General features: G+C 34.9%; 1 protein-coding gene across 4 annotated transcripts in view; it reads left to right on the forward strand.

Annotated features, from left to right (window-relative positions):
- Positions 1-19,010, forward strand: part of Sim1 (SIM bHLH transcription factor 1) — a 72,673-nt gene that overhangs the window by 36,846 nt on the left and 16,817 nt on the right. For all 4 annotated transcript variants that reach the window (XM_040283144.2, XM_005335883.5, XM_078019567.1 and 1 more), the window contains one exon: positions 6,409-6,577. In XM_040283144.2, the coding sequence (XP_040139078.1) occupies positions 6,409-6,577 (169 nt within the window). The remainder of the gene's footprint in view (positions 1-6,408; positions 6,578-19,010) is intronic.

Consider the following 19,010-nt stretch of genomic DNA (forward strand, 5'->3'; position numbering starts at 1 on the left):
GCCACATAATGTAATATCAACAAAGAAACTCCAGAATGACGTGCAGATCCAAAATTGACATGACAGGCAAAAAATTCAGTTGTCTTGAATGAAAGGGGAATGGAGGGTGGTGTTGAATAGGAAAATTTTTGCAAAGAAACTTAAAGTAATACAAACTGATAAAAATACTGTTGGTTGTTTCTCCATACATGCATTCCAACTCACTTGATGATTATAAATTGGATAGTGTGAATGTTGGCATCACAGAGCTCCCATCTCCCAGTTGAAATGATAGAAATGATACTAATGAATTTTTTCCTGAAGCTGATAGTACCTTCTGGTGATGAAAACATTCTTTATTAGCTTTGTAAGGGTATCACACTGAGCTTTTCCTATGACAAGTTGGCATTGACCTCATGAGCCTGTGGCCTATTGTTTAAAGGAAGGCTGAGGAAGGCCGGTGACGCAAAAATGGCCCCATTTTTTTCTATTGAAATTTGAGTTATTCCAAATATGTACATGACTATTATAAAGTTTAAAGTAGACTCAGATGGTTAATTCTGCAAATTGAATGATTTCTGACTGTCCACAATGGAATAAGAGGATTACTTTGGTCTGTGCAAATATGGGCGAGATTGACATGCTGCAAGGGCTAGTGTTTGCAAATTACCCATTTCACATTGCTTTCAAAGCTGAGGTACCTGAGGGTGTCTGTAGCTCTTGCACAAACCATTAAAAGGAGAGAAAACCAAGTGTAAATGGTTTCAACAGCCTTTCGAAGAATATGCCCAATGGCATAAGCCATAGTTCCCCTTTCAATAGGCCAGTTGTGTCAGGAGAAAAGCACGAGCTGCCCTTGCAGAGTTACTTAAGGAGTTCCAAAATGGGTTCGTGCGGCTATTTTCGAGAAAGCTTCAGAGATAGAACAGTGCCTCACTGTATGCATTTTAGAGTTCCAGTTCTGTGCAGCTGAGTATTTTATTTTGTCCCACTTCATGGGGGAAACATTAAATAAATGGTGTCACTAAACATACATCTAACTCAGAGGACACATGTGATACCAGAATGTGCTTCACCAAAAGCAAGGGAGAGAAGCAGGGCCAGACTCCTCTTTGTGTCTGAGTTTGGAGGAGGGAAGTGGAGCTTGTAATGTGATTCCCATCAGAATCTAGCCCTTTAAGCCATACAAATGAAATGCTCAATTTAATAGAATTCTAAAAGTAAAACAAATGCTTTGTTCTTAGCGAATCTGCCATTCAGAGCTGCTCTTGGCAGCACATCAACCATACTTGAAATGTCTTTAAGTGGGTATTTTTTATTGTGCTTTTCATCCTAACACATCTTTTGAGTCATCAGAGTTCTGAACAGAGAAACAGGAAGACCGAATTCCTCTCAGAGTGCATGGGCTGCTCTAAGGTCCACATTTGCAGACTTAGCAATAAAGAACTTACCTTAATAAGAACTTTGACCAGAATGCAATGGAGTTTAGAGGCTAACAGTTAACAGAGCAAATTAAAATGAGTTTGGGGTTAAAAAAAAAAAGAAGAAAAGAAACAGTATAAAAAGGTGTTTATAATGAAATGAATTTTACTTGCTACTAAAATGAAACTATTTTCCAGGGGAAATCAGGACAATTTTGTGCTAAAAAGTGACACAGAGTTTGGAAGTTAAGAAATAGTTCTCTTTACTGAGCATTTACTATGTTCTAGGTATTGTGTTGTTTTTTTTTTCCATAAAATTTGTCATGTAAACCTCACTATATCCCTAAGAGTTTTAAAAAAAGCAGCAATTGAAGCCTGTGTAGGTTGTTAAACAATAAAAGGCAGAAATTGGTTTAAACCTTGATCTATCTGACTCATCATGGTCTGCTAAGTATTGGTTGAAATTTTAATATTTTTGATATATGCATTAATGTTTTCAAATTACTTTATCAAGAGCATTTGTCTAACCCTTTTTATATTTGACAGAGTTTTCAAATGAATATGTAGAATTTTAAATTGTTCACTAGATTAAAAACATTTTTTTAGGCTGATATAATATATAGTATCTCTGTTATTGGAAGCTATGCAAAAATTTTAGAAAGACTTTAGAGTTTTTCTTTTTTCCATTAGCACATACTAATTGCACACATTTATGGGGTACAGTGTGATATTTCAACACATGTATACAATGTACAATAATCAAATCATAGTAATCACAGTTTCCATCTCCTTATCATTCCCTTGTGTTTAGAGCCTTTGAGTTCCTCTTTTCCAGCGCTTCATGATAGGCTGTTGTAAACTGTAGTCACCCTACTGTGCTGTAGAACCCTTGAACTTGTTTCTCCTACTGCATGTATTTTGGTACCTGTTATCCAACCTCCTTCTATCCTCCTCAACACTCTGTTGATAGTTTCCTTTGCTGTGCAGAAGCTTCTTAGTTTTATATAATCCTGTTCATCTATTTTTGCTTTTGCTACCTGTGCTTTTGGGGTTATCCAAAAAAATCATTGCCTATACTGATGTGTCTTGATGTGCTTCTCCTGTTTTCTTAAAATCATTTCATAGTTTTAGGTCTTCCAATCACTTTGAGTTGATTTTTGTATATGGTGAGAGGTAGGGGCTGAGTTTCAGTTTTCAGGAAATGAGTATCCAGTTTTCCCTGCATCATTCACTGAAGAGAAATTCCTTTCTCCAATGCATGTGCTCAGCACTCTGTTGTTTGTCGTCTTTGGAGCGCTGAGGATTGAACCCAAGACCTCAAGCATGCTGGGCAGCACTTTACCACTGGGGCACATCCCAGCCCTTTTAATTTCTTGAAACAGGGTCTTGTTGAATTGCCCAGGCTCTCCTTGAACTTGTGATTCTCTTGCCTCAGTCTCTGGAATAGCACAGGTGTGGCCCACTGTGCCCAGCAATTTTTTTTTTTTTAGCATTTTTGTTGGGGAAAAAAACAACAACTATAGTTAGTTGAAGATTTATGGATTTACTTCTAGGCTCTTTATTCTGTTCCACTGGTCTCTGTGTTGGTTTTTATGATAATACCATGCTGTCTTAATCTCTATGGCCTTGTAGTATGTCTTGACATCAGGTATTGTGATGCTTCCAGCTTTGCTTGTTTTGATCAAGATTGATTTGGCTGTTTGGATTTTTTTGTGGATGTACATGAATTTTAGGATTGTGTTTTCTATTTTTGTGAAGAATGCCATTGGTATTTTGTTAGAGATTGCTTTAAATCTATAAATCATTTTGGGTAGTACAAACATTTAAACAATATTAATTCTTTCAATCCATGAGTATGGGAGGTCTTTTCAATTTTTTGCATCTTCTTCAATTTTTTTTCATCATTGTTTTGTAATATTTATTGTAGAGACCATTTACTTCCTTGGTTAAATTAATTCCTATGTATTTTAATTTTTTTGTAGCTATTGTGAATGGGGTTGCTTTTTTATTTCTTCCTCAACAAGTTCATTATTTGTGTATAAAAGTGCTACTAATTTTTGCATGTTGATTTTGTATCCTGAAACTTTACTGAATTTCACTTATTGGTTCTATTTTGTATGCTACATTTTTCTGAATTTACTTATCCCTTCTCTCAGTCTTTTGGTGGAGTCTTCAGGTCTTTTACATGCACAATCATGTGTTCTGGAAGCAGGGATAATTTGACTTTCTCCTAAATGAGTCTGCAGATAAGGATGCCAAATGAATTAGATACAAAGCTATTGCAATTTGCTGATATATGTCACTGCATTTTAGTTTGTGGCAGTGACATTATTGGAATCATTTGGCTGGTTTCTGTTCTTATTCCTTGAGGGATAACTTGCCTGAATTAATTTTTATCACTTTAAAATTGATAAGTAAATCTTGCTTATATTTATGGTGTATGGCATGATGCTTTGAAATATGTATTGTGCAATGGCTGAATCAAGCTACTTAGCATATGCATTACCTCATACCCTTATAATTTTTTTGGATGGTAAGAACACTTAAAATTACTCTCTTAGTAATTTTAGAGAACAGAATTATACTTTTACTTTTGTCTAATACTGCTATTGAAAGGGAAAAAGAAGATAAATGACTATTTGCTGACTCATGAAATGTGCCAGTCATTTTTGTACATATCGTTTCAGTAATTTATTGTTTTATATACTCATCTTAATCCACAGTATTAGAAATATATGTAAAAGTTTTGAAAAGGTGAACTAATTATAGAATTAGAGGAAAGGAAAAGTAAGATTAGAAAAACAGAGAAATGGGTTGCACAGAATGCCTGCCATGAGGACTCTCTAGAGGTGACTACAAAGTAGACTTGGGGCTTTGGGCCTTTGACTTCTAGTGCAAAGGGGGAAACATGATGAATTAGATAATTCACAGTGTTTGTGAGATAAAAATAAATCAACTACCCAGAACTGCTTCTGAAAAGAATTTTCTCAAAGAAAAGTCTCCCAGGAGAATTTTAGTAAGGAGGACTCTTTGAAACATTCTATCTTAGGGGCCAGTGTGAAGGGTTGATATACTTTTAAAAAAAATTATTTATTTATTTTAATTAGGTATATATGATAGCAGAATGCATTTTGATTCATTGTAGACAATTGCAGCACAATTTTACATTTCTTTTTTTAAATTGATTTTATTTTTTAAATACATGACAGTGGAATGCATGACAATTCTTATTACACACGTAGAGCACAATTTTTCATATCTCTGTATATAAAGTATGTTCACACCAATTCATGTCTTCATACATGTACTTTGGATAATGATGTCCATCCTTGCTAACCCCCTGCCCCCTCCCTTCCCCTCTCACTCCTCTGCCCTATCTTTTCCTTGCTTCCTCTCCCTACCCCACTATGAATCAGCCTCCTTATATCAGAGAAAACATTTGGCATTTGTTTTGGGGGGATTGACTAACTTCACTTAGCATTATCTTCTCCAACTCCATCCACTTACCTCCAAATGCCATGATTTCATTCTCTTTTAATGCTGTGTAATATTCCATTGTGTATGTATACCACAGTTTCTTTATCCATTCATCTATTGAAGGGCATCTAGGTTGCTTCCACAGTTTAGCTATTATGAATTGAGCTGCTATGAGCATTTGATGTGGCTGCTTTACTATACTATGCTGATTTTAAGTCCTTTGTGTATAGACAGAGAAGTGGAATAGCTGGGTCAAATGGTGGTTCCATTCCAAGTTTTCCAGGGAATTTCCATACTGCTTTCCAGAGTGTTTTCACCAATTTGCAGTTCCACCAACAATGTATGAGTGTGCATTTCCCCCACATCCTCTCCAGCATTTACTGTTGTCTGTATTCTTGATAGCTGCCATTTTGACTGGCATAAGATGAAATCTTATAGTAGTTTTGATTTGCATTTCTCTAATTACTAGAAATGTTGAACAGTTTTTCATATATTGTTGATTGAGTGTATATCTTCTTCTGAGAAGTGTCTATTCAGCTCCTTAGCCCATTTATTGAATGGGTTTTTTTGTTTTTTTGGTGTTAAGTTATTTTGAGTTCTTTATGTGTCCTGGAGATTAATGCTCTATTGGACATGTGTGTGGCAAAGATATACTCTTTAGAAAACTTGAGGTTTCAGATGAGATCCACTGTGGACAGGGACAAGGCTGCCATCTTTGGCCCCTATATACCAAACAATATCTTTGTAATGAACCTCTTAACAAAGTTTCATCCCTTCAAATCACAGTTGCAGATATGCATGGTTATTTGTTTACTCTTTCTTCTACCAAAAAAGTTATTATTTATGTGAATCGCAGGGATTATAGATATCTTATTTATTCTCACATCTCTACATAGCACAAAGTCTGGAATATATTAGAAGCTCAATAAATATTTATTGAATGAAGGAAGAAATGGAAAGAACTGATGGTAAAATGTACCCTAAGGAAATTGAATTAGCCTGTTGAAAGGAATCTTTAACTACTTATAAGCCTGGTTACACTAGTTAGCCAGCCATAAGAATGTTTGTGATGTTTAACAAAATGATAGATCTTAGAACAGCTGATGGAAGACAATCTTGCCAACAACCAGGTAGCGTCAGTTGGCTGGTTATCTGCTGAGTTCACCCTACTTAGGAAATCTTCAGAGCATTCTTTTATGATTCATACCTCACCAAGAAGGCACAAAAGATCAGAGAATTGAATTGTGGCTTTATTTTCTACTTAACTAATAAAAGTAATGAAAAAAAATTTAATTAAGACTTTTTCATGAGCATATATAATTTGGCTATGGTATCTGTGGGAGTCTCATTCACACACATTTGTTAAATATTAGGCCTTCTAGAATTCTCCAGGTGTTTGTGGAAAACAGTTATATGGCTAACTTTTGCTTGCTTCTTTTTCACATATGCATCCTTGTCATTCCTGATTAGACTATTCATGAATCCTTTTCCTGTGGTGACTGATTAAGGGCTTTGTCCTCCCACTCTGCAGAGACACTGAGTACAAAGGGCTGCAACTCTCCCTAGATCAGATCTCAGCCTCCAAGCCAGCCTTCTCCTATGCCAGCAGCTCCACCCCCACCATGAATGACAACAGAAAGGGGGCCAAGTCAAGACTCTCCAGCTCAAAGTCAAAATCCAGGACTTCCCCATATCCTCAGGTAAGTGCATTGCTGTTTTCCAACTTTATTTTCTTGTAATCTGGTTTGATCTTGAAGTTGATGTATTAAAACTGTTTGGAATTAATCATCTGGTTTTGATAAATTTAAAATGTCTATAAATCTAGAACGTTTTCTAAAACTATCTTCTACTTCCTCTTCTTCCTTTAAAATAATGATGCTAATAAAAATTTGAAATGATTTTATGGTTTGCTGCATTTATATGGAGGTCATGAGAGTCTAGTGATCAGAACCATAAGTTCACTGTTATTTCAAGAGTATGGATTCTAAAATTTCTCCCACAATGCTTACTCAGAAAGATGTAGCCAGCCTAACAAAATATGGAAAATTAGAATTGATATATGAAAATTGACACTTAGGACAGGAGCTGAAAAAGAAGAAAATTAAGAGGTGGAGGCAAAGGATGAAGGATGCATTTTACCTTGAACAGATTGGTTGTTAGGACAAATGAAACAGAAAGGACTTTCCAGATGCCACTAATGGCAGGAAAAGCAATTCCCTTCTCATCTTTGTGAGGTGGTGAGATGATGAGATCTAAAGGAGTTCTTCTAGAAACACTGCAAGGTACAAATAAGAGTACTGGTTCTTGGAAGGAAAAATATTTTTCTGATCAGTTGCTGAGATATAGAAATTAGCTTGTTTCAAGGTGTATGTACAGCTTTCCTGGTCTGAAGGGAGTAGGACAGAACTGGGGATTCCCTCGCTCCCAATGTCCCGTGGCCACCCATCTCCATCCTTTCTTTAAGAGTGCCAAGTGCAACATCCGGAAGTTTCCTGTTTTTTTCTGGGCTATTATAGAACCAAAGTGGTTTCCGAGTCCTTTTGATATTAAGGTGGTTTTCATCATTTATGCTTTTAATTTTTAAAGCAACAATGGCAATCTAGTAGATACATAAACGATGATTTTCTTATTTGTCAGAGCCATGTCAGAACCAGATAGTATACATCTACCGGTGTATACTATTTGAGGAAATGTCATTATTGACCCAGTGGTCACTAAAAAAGCTACTGTTTGGTAGATTATTTTAGTGGCTGGGTAGAAGATAATCTCCTGCCTTTGAAGACACTTATATCACATTGCTTGAAATTTTCCACAGAAGACTAGATTTCTTTATTCAGACAAAAGGGAGAGTAGATGTGTAGTAGCTAGAATTTTTTTTTTTTTTTTTAGTACAACTTCTATTAGAAGTTGGGCACTTTGATCACTTCTCGGCCTTTTGGCTAAGATCAAGTGTAGAAGTTGGGCACTTTGAAGTATAAAGTGTGGTTGGAGGGGCAGCTGCTTCTTTCCATAGACCAACTAATAAGAAACTCTTCTTATACTATCATACACTTTAGGAAGAGAGTTTTACTTTACTTTTGGGTGGTCCTGTCCTTAAATATTTAGGATGGTTGGATGTATAGATGAGAAAAGTACTTAAATTAGGAAATATGAAGAAGGAGTTTGCCTAAAGTAATCAAGCCACTAAAACAAAGTCTTCCCATTGAACCTCCAAAACTTCTTTGTGAGATCTGTTTTCTTTTATGCAAAGCTCTTAAACTCTACAATTTTACTCTTAACTACTCATTTTAAATATGTGCTTTGACTGCCTCTAGACTACTCTTTGCATGTGTGTAGATGGGAAGGAGTTAATTTGAAAGTTCCAACATAGATGAGTGGAAAGTGGAGATCCTTCTTTATCCCTTATTGCTCTCTCCAAAATTGTTCTTTCTTCTTCAGTGTTCTATGATGTATAAAAATCTCACATGTGTACCTACATGTATATACATAGGATTTACCTTGATGTTCGTTATGGTTTGGATCTGGAATGTACCCTGAGGATACATGAGTTGATGGCGTGGTCCCCAGTGAGCAATGTTTTGAGGTAGGGTTTTGGGAAGTAATTGGATCATGAGAACTTTGACCTCATCTGCGGATTAATCTATTGATGATCTCATTATTTAAATGGAATATTTGAGGTGGTAGAAGCTAGAAGGAGGAATCTAGTTGAAAGGAATGGGTCTTTGGGGGCTGTGCCCTTAGGAACTACATCTTGTGTTTGGTCCCTTCTTCTCTCCACCTCCCAGTGGCCATGAACTTTCCTTTGCCATGTTCTTTTGCTATGAAGTTCTGCTTCACCTTAGGCCCAAAGCAATGTATCTAGTGGACCACAAACTGAGATCTCTGAAACTGTGAGCCAAAAGAAAATTTGCTTCCTTTAAGTTGTTCATGTCAAATATTTTGGTCACAGTGACAAAAAGCTGACTAATACATTTGTGTATTAATTTTCATTAATATTTATATAAATGTGTTAAGAATTTTGGCTATATTATTTGTTATTCTAAATTCTGCCCACTTTTCCAAAGTAGATTTTTCTTTTATGAAATTTCCATTCTAAATAGCCTAGTCATAAATTCAGTTAACATTTATGTGCCTAATAAAAATTGTTTTCTAATTGTGTATCTTGGATAATCATGGTGCTATATCAATCATTGACTGAGTTCCTACTCTGTGGGCTACTAACACACACAGATCACAAACAGAATGTACATTTTTTTTGCTTTTGATAGAGATAGACAAGCGAACAGACATTTAAATGGATTGCCACAGTGTGAGAGTGTCCTGGGGGTACACTGGAAAAGTATGATATCCACAGCAAATTCAAAATTGTTTCTGCAGAAAGAAAAGAACTGGAATTCATCCATAGATGTTACAGTGGTCATTGTGAGAGCTGAGTGGTATGATTTGAGTAAAAGGTGCAAGAATATAAAGAAGTGGTATAAGAAATGTATTTAAGTTTTGCAATACTGTCAATGTAGTAAATGTAGTAGAAGAAGTACTACAGAGTACTTGTGAATGGTGTCAATAACATGGACTCTGCCCTGACAAAGGAAGGTATGTGGGTGACCTGGCTTTGAGGGTAGGATTCAGACATATGGGAATATAGGAAAGGAGAGGGGACCTCAGGAAGACTAAGATAATGAGGAAATTCAGGAACACATTGTTAGTGTGATTGGGCTTGTGGGTGGAGTGGGGACTGGGAAGAATATGTTTGGAAATACTGAGTTGTGCCAGGCCATAATGAGTTTAGAGTTTGTCTTCTGGAGAACTACTAAAGGTTTTTGAACATATGTGAGAGTATTAGTTTGGTTAAACCAAGGAAAACTATCTAGGATACTAATTTTAATAGTTCTGTTGTGGACTGACAAAAATATAAACTAAAGTTTGCTACTGGAGTAAAAGGTATTGTGGAGGAAGAATGGGTAAAATTCTTTTTCTCTTTGGATTCTGGTATCTCTTTTTGTTATAGATGTATTTTAGTCATTGTAGATTTACTACCTCTACAGTTATACTTCCAAAGCTTATTTTCAGTAATTATAGATAAGCATGCACAATATCTTCCTTCTAAGTGACTAAATGATGAGTACTTTAATTGCATTTAATTTTAAATATTTCTATCTATTTTTCAAAATAGTCTTTTTTGATATTACATACTCACATTTTTAAAATGCAAATTTTATCATCAGATTTTTCAAAAGGAAATTTTCCAAACAAAATAGAGTTCATAGGTTGTACTTTATATGTGTAATAAGAATTATAATGCATTCTGCTGTCATGTACTTAAAAAAAATCAATTAAAAATAGAGTTCATAGGGTAACTTTACATATTATGCCTCTTGCTAGTTAAGTAAATGGTAATTTAATGATTCTATCCATATTTTTTATTAGACCCTTTGTTCTATTGTATATTAGGCATATCTAGAAATTTCTAACAGATGTCTAATAAATGGCAAACAGCAATACTTCTTTTTGGAATTATTTAGTCACCCTTATATGAACATTGGAGACATGCACAGATTATAATTCAATACTACCACCTGGTTTGTATAGAGAATACTAGATGAAACTTCAGATCCCTTTCTGATATGAGATACCTTTGGGAATGATTTTAGACCTCATTATATTAAGACCACTTAATGAAATCACTCAATTACCTTTTAGCCTTTATCTATTACTTGGGACAGGAGAGGTCAAAATATAATTGTTTTGAAGGGTTTTAGAAAAAATTGTTATAAAAATATTATAGTTAGCTGGATGTCATGGCTGCCTGTTATGCCAACAACTCAGGGGGCTGAGGCAAGAGGTCACAAGTCTGAAGACAGTCTTAGCAATTTAGGGAGACCCTAATTAAAAAAGAAAGACTAGGGATTACAGATGTATATAGTTCAGTGATAAAGTGCTCTGGGCTCAATCCCCAGTAGAAAAAAATTATAGTTAATTTCCAAAGATTTTGCATGTAGCTACTGTTGAACAACAGCAATTATACCATTATGACAGTTGTATATAATATGGCCATAATATTTTTCACCTATTTTCATACAGGTAGTCATGGCTACTCTAATATTAGTTGTAAGTTTTCTTGCTATGGCTTATTCTTGTCAATCATGAATAAATTGCCTCCTAATTCCAGGGTTTCCTTTTAAATTCGTTGGCATGTTTATGGTTGTATTTAATGCAGACAGTGCATGCCATCCCATTGTACTGAATCATCCTGCCCTCCTCTTTCCTTTTCCCTAATCAATAGTAACCAGTACTGTATCATTCCCTAACAACAGTGCATGTGTAAGACTCTGCATGTTCTTGAAATCTGAAAGCATTTAATCACTTGCTATAGATATACTGAAAAACTTTCATGTTTTATTCCACATCTGTTACTTTAGAGAATCCCACAGAACCCTCTTAATTTTTATTGCCAGCAATCTGACTTTCTTTAGGCAAAGAGAGAAACTCTCTTTCTGGTCTCAAAAATATGCTGTTGACTACTGCATTCAGAACCTGATTTTTAAGTTGCAGAGAAAAGAAAGGATCAATCATTCTTAAGCATAGTTGTTCCTTCATACATGGTATTTTTTATCACCACCGTACAGTTATACTTTCATGTCATATTTTATATAAACATGAAAACATGTAATCCTTGACCATTTATAGTAAAAAATTTGTTCATTTTAATTTTGAAAAAAATCATCTACCCAGGAAATCTTATAGCATATAAGCTTGTTTATATTTCCCAGCCATGTATAAATTTTGGATTTGTCTCTCTTTCCTATAGTAGTATCAGGAAATTATTAGAGCAGACACCTTGGGTCTTTTTAGCTTAACCGAATATATGAACCTCTGAGTATTATATTAGAAATCACTTTGCTATGTAAGGTGAGACTTCTTTGCTTTCAGGTTTATGATTTGATTTTTACTAACTCTTATGTTTGGTTAAAATACCTATAATACACTATAAAATGCTAAAGATCAATCCTTAAGGAAACATATCCACAGTGTAGCTGGGGAGGCAAAACCAGCCTTTTAAGGAGAAACTATAGATGTGGTTGGTCACAACTGTTGCCTTCTTATTTTCTTGATAAGTGGTTGAAGGAGAGGCAGACAGGGATATTCAGGGGGTGTTGGCTTCTGCTCATCCTTCTCTTAATAAATTCAACAAGGCTGGAGTCATATCAAGTATCTTTTATGACCACAGTGGTATGAAACTAAAAATGAGTAACAGGAGGAAAATTGAAAAATTCACAAATGTGTGGAAGTTAAACAATGTACTCCTGAACAACCACAATCATTCAAAGTAAAAATCAAAAGGGGAAAAAAGTCTTCAAGACAAATGAAAATGGAAACATACCAAAACTTATAAGAAACATCAAAAATAGTTCTGAGAGCAAAATTTCTAGATATAAACACTTTAAGAAAAAAGAATAAGAGATAGTATAAGGGTAGTTCAGTAGTAGAGTGCTTTCCACGGTGTTCCATCCCCAGTGCTCAAAAAAACAAAAGCAGAAGCAAAACAAAAAGAATGATCTCAAATACTCTAACTTTACACCAAAAGGAATTTTAAGATGAAGAATCAACTAAGCACCAAGTCAGCAGAAGGAAGGAGATAATAAAGAGTACAGCAGAAGCAAATGAACTAGAGAATAGAAAACAGTAGCAAAGATCAACAAAAGTGAGTGGGTGTTTTCTTTTTTTAAAAGATCAACAGAATTGTCAAACCCTTAGCTAGACTCTCCAAGAAAAGGAGATGTTACAAATAAAATTATAAAGGAAAGGGGAGAAGTTACATCTGACACCACAAAATACAAAGGATCATATAAGACCACTGTGAACAATTATGCATTAAAATTGGATAATGTAGAAGAAATGGAATAATTTCTAGAACATGCTATTGACTAAGACTGAATCATTAAGAAACAGAAAAGCTGAATAGCACAATAATGAGTAAGGAGATTGAATCAGCAATCAAAAAACCCTCAACAAAACTTCATTGGTGAATTCCACCAGACACTTAAGGAATAATTAACATCAGTCTTTTCCAAACTCTGCCAAAACATTTCCAAAATCATTATTTAAGGCCAGCACCCTGATGGTACAGTCAGACAAGAGCACTGAAAGAAAAGGAGATTACACATCAATATCCTTGAAGAACATCGATGCAACAATATACTAGCACACTAAATTAAACAACACGTTGAAAGGATCATACACCATGATCAAGTTGAGTTATCCCTGGGATGCCAGGATGACTCAACATATACAAATCAACAAGGCAATATGCCACATCAAAAGAATAAAGGATAAAAATCATATGATCATCTCAAGGGAGTCAGAAAAAAACTTGATAACATCCTTTCATAATAAAAACTCTCAACAGTGGTTATGGAAGGAATGTACCTTAACATAACGAAGATTATCAATGACAAAACCTGTAGCTAATACCATATTTAATGTGCAAATCTGAAAGCTTTTACTTTAAGATAAGGAACAAGACAAGACAGAAATAGAAAACAAACAAGAAAAATCCTCAAATTTGTATAGCACCACAAAAGACCTCAAAGAAACCTTGAAAAAGGAGAACAAAGTGGGAGACATCACATATCTTGATTTTAAACTATATTACAAAGATGTAGCAATCAAAAAATATGGTTTTAGCATAAAAACAGTTGTGGAATAGAATAGAACACCTAGAAATAAACCTATACATGTATTATGGTCAACTAATATTTGACAAGACCTAATAATACACAATGCAGAAAGGATAGTCTCTTCAATAAATGTTGTTTGGGAAACTAGCTATCCATATGCAAAGGAATGAAATTGGACCAATACATTACACCACACACAAAAAGTAACTAGAATTGGATTAAAGACTTAAATGTAAGAGCTAAAATTCACAAATTTCCTAGAAGAAAACAGGAAGATTCCTTGACCTTAGTATTTGCCTTTTTTTTTTTTTTTGGATGTGATGTCAAAAGCACAGACAACAAAGCACACACACACACACACACACACACACACACACAAGTAGGACTCTATTAACCTATAATGCTTCTACACAGCTAAGGAAACAATACTGTGAGAAGGTTGCTTTTGGAATGGGAGAAATATTTGCAAGACATATAGCTGACAAGGGGTTAATATTAAAAAATAAGGAATTCATACAACTCAATTGAAAAAAATTCAATTAAAAATGATCAAATAGACATTTTTTCAGAGAAGACATGCAAATGGCCAGTAGGTACATGAAAAGGTGGACAACATCGCTAATTATTGGATAAATGCAAGTAAATATTCACATCTGTTAGGATGATTATTGTAATAAAGATAAGGTATAACGAGTGTTGGCGAAAATATGGAGAAAAGGGAATCCTTAGGTACTGTTGGTGGAATTTATGGTGCAGCCATTATGGCAATAGTATGGAAGCTCTTCAAAAATTTAAAAATGGAAATCCAGTAACCCCACTTCTTGGTATATATGAAGGAAATGAAATCAGTATTTTGAAGAGATGTATGTGCTTTCATATTCACTGTAGCATTATTTACAATAAAAATCAAATCACAAATACATGGAAACAACCTACATGTTCATCAATGGATGAATCAATAAAGAAAATATGGTCTATAATGGAATATCATTTAGCTATAAAAAGGAATCTGGCTCTTTGAAACAAAATGGATGATTGAACTTGGAATTCATTATGTTAAGGAAGTATGCCAGACAATGACAAATGCAAAATGATTCCACTTACATGTGAAATCTAAAACATAGTAGAATGGTGATTGCCACTGGCTGGAGGCTGGGGGAAATGGGAGATATTGGTCAAAGGGTACAAAATTTCAGTTAATAACATGGATATGTGCTGGAAATCTAATATAAGCATGATGACTATAGTTAATAACACTGGACACTTGAAATTTGCTTAAAGTAATCTTAAATCTTCATATCACACACAGGTAACTGTGTGAGGCAATGGCTGTATTAATTAACTAGATTGTGGTAATAATATTACAATGTACATTTATACCAAATCATCATGTTATGCATCTTAAATATATAACAATTTTGTCAATTATACCTCAATAAACCTGGGGGAAATGTTCTGATGTATTTTTGTTTAATACATGGTTTATATGGTTTTAGTTTCCCTCATTTTTACTGTGTTTAGCTTAGACAGCTAAGATAGGTAGACCTATCTATTCATGTACAATTACCAGTTTGAAATGGATTAACTTGGGCCTTCCAATTTCAATATGTTTTCACAAAATGACAAATCCCATAGACCTCATCTTTCCACATGTGGAAGGGCAGTAATGTGTCATATCAGTTCTAAGATACTTCAAGAGCAGCTTGGATGGCCCATCCTTTGTCCAGACCCAGAATAAAGCAGTGAAGACCAAACAAAGCTGCAGTAAGGGGTTGGAGCAGGTGGCGCCACCTGTACCAATCTAATTCAAGCCTAGCTAATCTGCCACTTAGATGTGGAAAATCAGTGAGTGAGTCAAAGCATCAGGGAAAGGATCGAAGTGGTTCTGACTCATGCCTGAAGCCCATCATGGAAGAGGATTACCATTAAAATTAGTGCTACTGGTCTTGGAAACCCAGAGTTTACTCAGTGAGCTAGAGCTACTTCTGTGTTATCCATGCAAGTTGGAATATTCTTCATCATTTAAAGGGGTAGATGCTAAGGCATAAAAGATTTAATTAAATGGTTTTTTTTTCCCCATGTTTGATATTACCTGTTTAAAATCTTCAGCACAATGAAAATGATTACAAGTCTTTAGGACTTCACCTTTGGATTTACAAAAGGGATAGAATATGGATTTCATGCTTTGGGAACAGCTCTCTCCATATGGAACCCTATAGGAGATTCCTTATAGAATTACATTGGAGGAAACCCGGCCCCTGGTCTGGTGTGCTGATTCCCTTCCAGCTGCACATCACTCTGACAGCTAATGAGATGTCGACTATGGTTACTTTTCTGTGAGAAAAATGAGTGAACTGAATCCCAGGAACATTTTTGTAGCTGTGGGGGGTGGATTAAGAGAAGGCCTATGACATTTCAAACCACATTTGAGGCATATTAAAAAACTCCCCATGTTTCTACTTTGTGAACTATATCAGGGAATTTACAGGTATGAAAGATTTCTTGCCAGAATATATTTTTGAGCTAAAAATAACTAAAATGTGGATTAAAGTTGAAAACAATTTCACATTAAATAATAAATCATACTATAAAGGGATGAAATAAAAAAATATGAATGAGAATTTTGTGACCATGTATTTTAATATTGATTCTGGGAAGCTGACAGTTTATACTACTCTTTAAAAAGAAGAAAAAAAATGTCTGAAATATTTAAAATTTCTAACATGAATTTTGATTCAGTATTTCCTAATTATTTATAGTACACATGGGTATATTTTAGCTCTCTTTCTCTCGTGAAATCATCCCGACCATGGAATGTGACCAAGATTGATATGATTTTTTTAAAAAAAATATATTCTCTGATTTTTCTTGAAAATTTTTTCAGCTTAACTCTTTTGGAATTATATGTAATTAAGCTAAATTTCATAAAAACATCTCAGAAGGCCTTTTTTCAGTGCTTAAATATCTATTTTACTTGTGTAAAAATCAGATTTAGCCTTTCTTAATATATATTACATACAGAATTATTCTTGATTTTTATTAATAAGACAATAGAGATGAACGTTTTCTAGGTATTATTAGTTGGAGAAAGGAATTTCTGCTTGATATTATCTTTGCAGCTTCAGTTAATTATGTTTTGCAGGTCCTAAGATTTTTGAAGTTAGAAATGAACTTTGTTATTTGCGGGTTGTTCGGTTACATTATCATAGGCACATGGTTTCAGTCAGCCTCTCAGATTAGCAGAATAACTTGCATTATTGTCACTTTAAAAAGCATTTGATTTTGACATTAGTTTTTCTCTTTACCCTTATGTTTATCCTTGAGAAACCCCCTGGCAATTTCCAATGTGTGTAAGCCAAAGCCATTCCTTATAGTAAACATGACTCCTGTTTGAGGGAAGCATCCCCAGAAGTGGGGGTTATTTTAATGGACATGCTGTATTACTTTAATCTAACTCTTTCACCATCTGTTCTTCCCATAACAGTGATTGGAAAAAAAAAGAACATATTTTATGTTTCAGGGTTACATTAGTAAAAAGTAAGATAAAAGTGATTTAAAAGCATGCATATGTTCCTAGTGCAATGCAGTCTGCATCTGTGATGTTTTTTCTCATGGTTCAGACACAAATCAAGAGGAAAGCTGCTCAGGCCTGATAGAGTGAAAGTTTTTCATGGAAAACAGGACTTTACCATAAGAGGGTCTCTTTATATATTTTACAGCTAGAAATGATAAAAACCTCAATGAGCTGCCAGAATAAAAATAGATAACGGTAACATCTATTGTTGGAACATCTGGCATTTTTCCTGAACTGGGTTGTTGCTGCCACATTCAGACAAATGTAGAGCACCTGTCTGGAACATGCCGTTGAAGCAGGAATGAATCTTAGGACCGTTATCAAAAGAAGAATGTCTTTGAGTGTAATAGTGTTAGAAGATTGCTTTAGTGATTAGGGGACATCACCCATGGGTATGGGGAGATAGCTTACTGAGGGTGGAGGTTGGAAAAAATCCCCATTGTAAAAATATGGATCCTTGCTGCTTGGAGTCTGTTGCCTTTGTTGTCTAAGAATATCAAAATAAGGGCTAGTGGAAGAGAAAGGGTTCTGGATTTGCATCTCTCCTTTCAAACTTCATAGTTGTGTGACTCTGAGCAAATGTTCTTTGTGTTTAGAACACAAAGCTAATGTCTGCACAAAGTAAGCCACACTTACTTTGTGCAGACATTAGTAACATTAATAACAGACATTAAAGATGGTAACATTTAATAAAACAGTGTGGAATCTTAGCACAGTGAGTAATGAACAGCAAGTATTTCGTAAGGGTAACTACTGTTGTTGTTATAGGTATTAGTTAGCATATACAAATCATAGAGTAAGTTATCTCTGGACTAATCATAGTTTATATCTGCTTCTTGAACAATTTAAGTTATTGAAGGAAGGAGTATGTTTCCTTTCATTGAACTTGTGAATTACATTGTTTTTCTCTCTATTCCAGTCCTTGCCATTTTCTAACGTAAGTGTTAAGTTCTGTGCATCATCTATACCCTTTCTAATGTGAACACTTTGAAGGCAGGGCTGTAGTTCTAATGTCCTCTGGCACACTGCTTTTTGAATAGTAGGTACTCAATAAGTATTAGAATGAATCATTGTAAGTAGTTTTTATTGGATGCATATTAAGCCCCAACTGATGGTGTAAGAGGTTAGCAGTCTTTTCTAGAAGGACTGATTCTTTCATGAGCTAAATCCTCAAGGGTTGCTGGTGGGTGGCATTTGGTTTCATGTTTTCTGAAAACAAGGGAATTCCTCATTTGACTCATTTTTAAACTTGTAAACATGAATGCTTGTTTTGAAAATTGAATTTGTAAATAAAAAATTGGGGTTAATTTAGGTGCAGAATATTTAAGATGATACCACATTTTCTAAGAAAGAAAAACATTGTTTTAATTAAAATTGTTATTATTTGTGGTACTTGGGAATGAACTCATGGGTGCTCTACCACTGAGCTACATCCCCAGCCCTTTTTATTTCTTATTTCGAGACAGGTTCTCACTAAATTGCTGGGGTTGGCTGAACTTGCAATCCTCCTGCCCTTAGCTCCCTGAATTGCTGGGATTATAGGCACCTGGCTTCAGTAAAACTTCTTTGATCAACATAAACTTCTTAAAATAGGGAATTAAGATATTTATTTTCTCAGGTTTAAATACAGAAGAAAGCATTGTTACCCCTTTAAAAGAAGAAGAGCAATACTGTGAAGCTCATAAAGTATTTTAATGTGCTCAAAAACAGTGTAGATATTGAGATGGCTAGGAGAGCTGTTCACCGGCTTTCATGAGACCTAATCTACCATGATTCTCCCTCCTCTCTACCCTCACAACACATCTTTAGACTTTTAATTGAAGTGTTAGTGATAAGAAACATTGGCATCAAGGTACATTCTGGCAAGGTAAACAGTCTTTT

The sequence above is a fragment of the Ictidomys tridecemlineatus genome, chromosome 8 (assembly GCF_052094955.1).
Source record: "Ictidomys tridecemlineatus isolate mIctTri1 chromosome 8, mIctTri1.hap1, whole genome shotgun sequence".
Classification (NCBI taxonomy): domain Eukaryota; kingdom Metazoa; phylum Chordata; class Mammalia; order Rodentia; family Sciuridae; genus Ictidomys; species Ictidomys tridecemlineatus.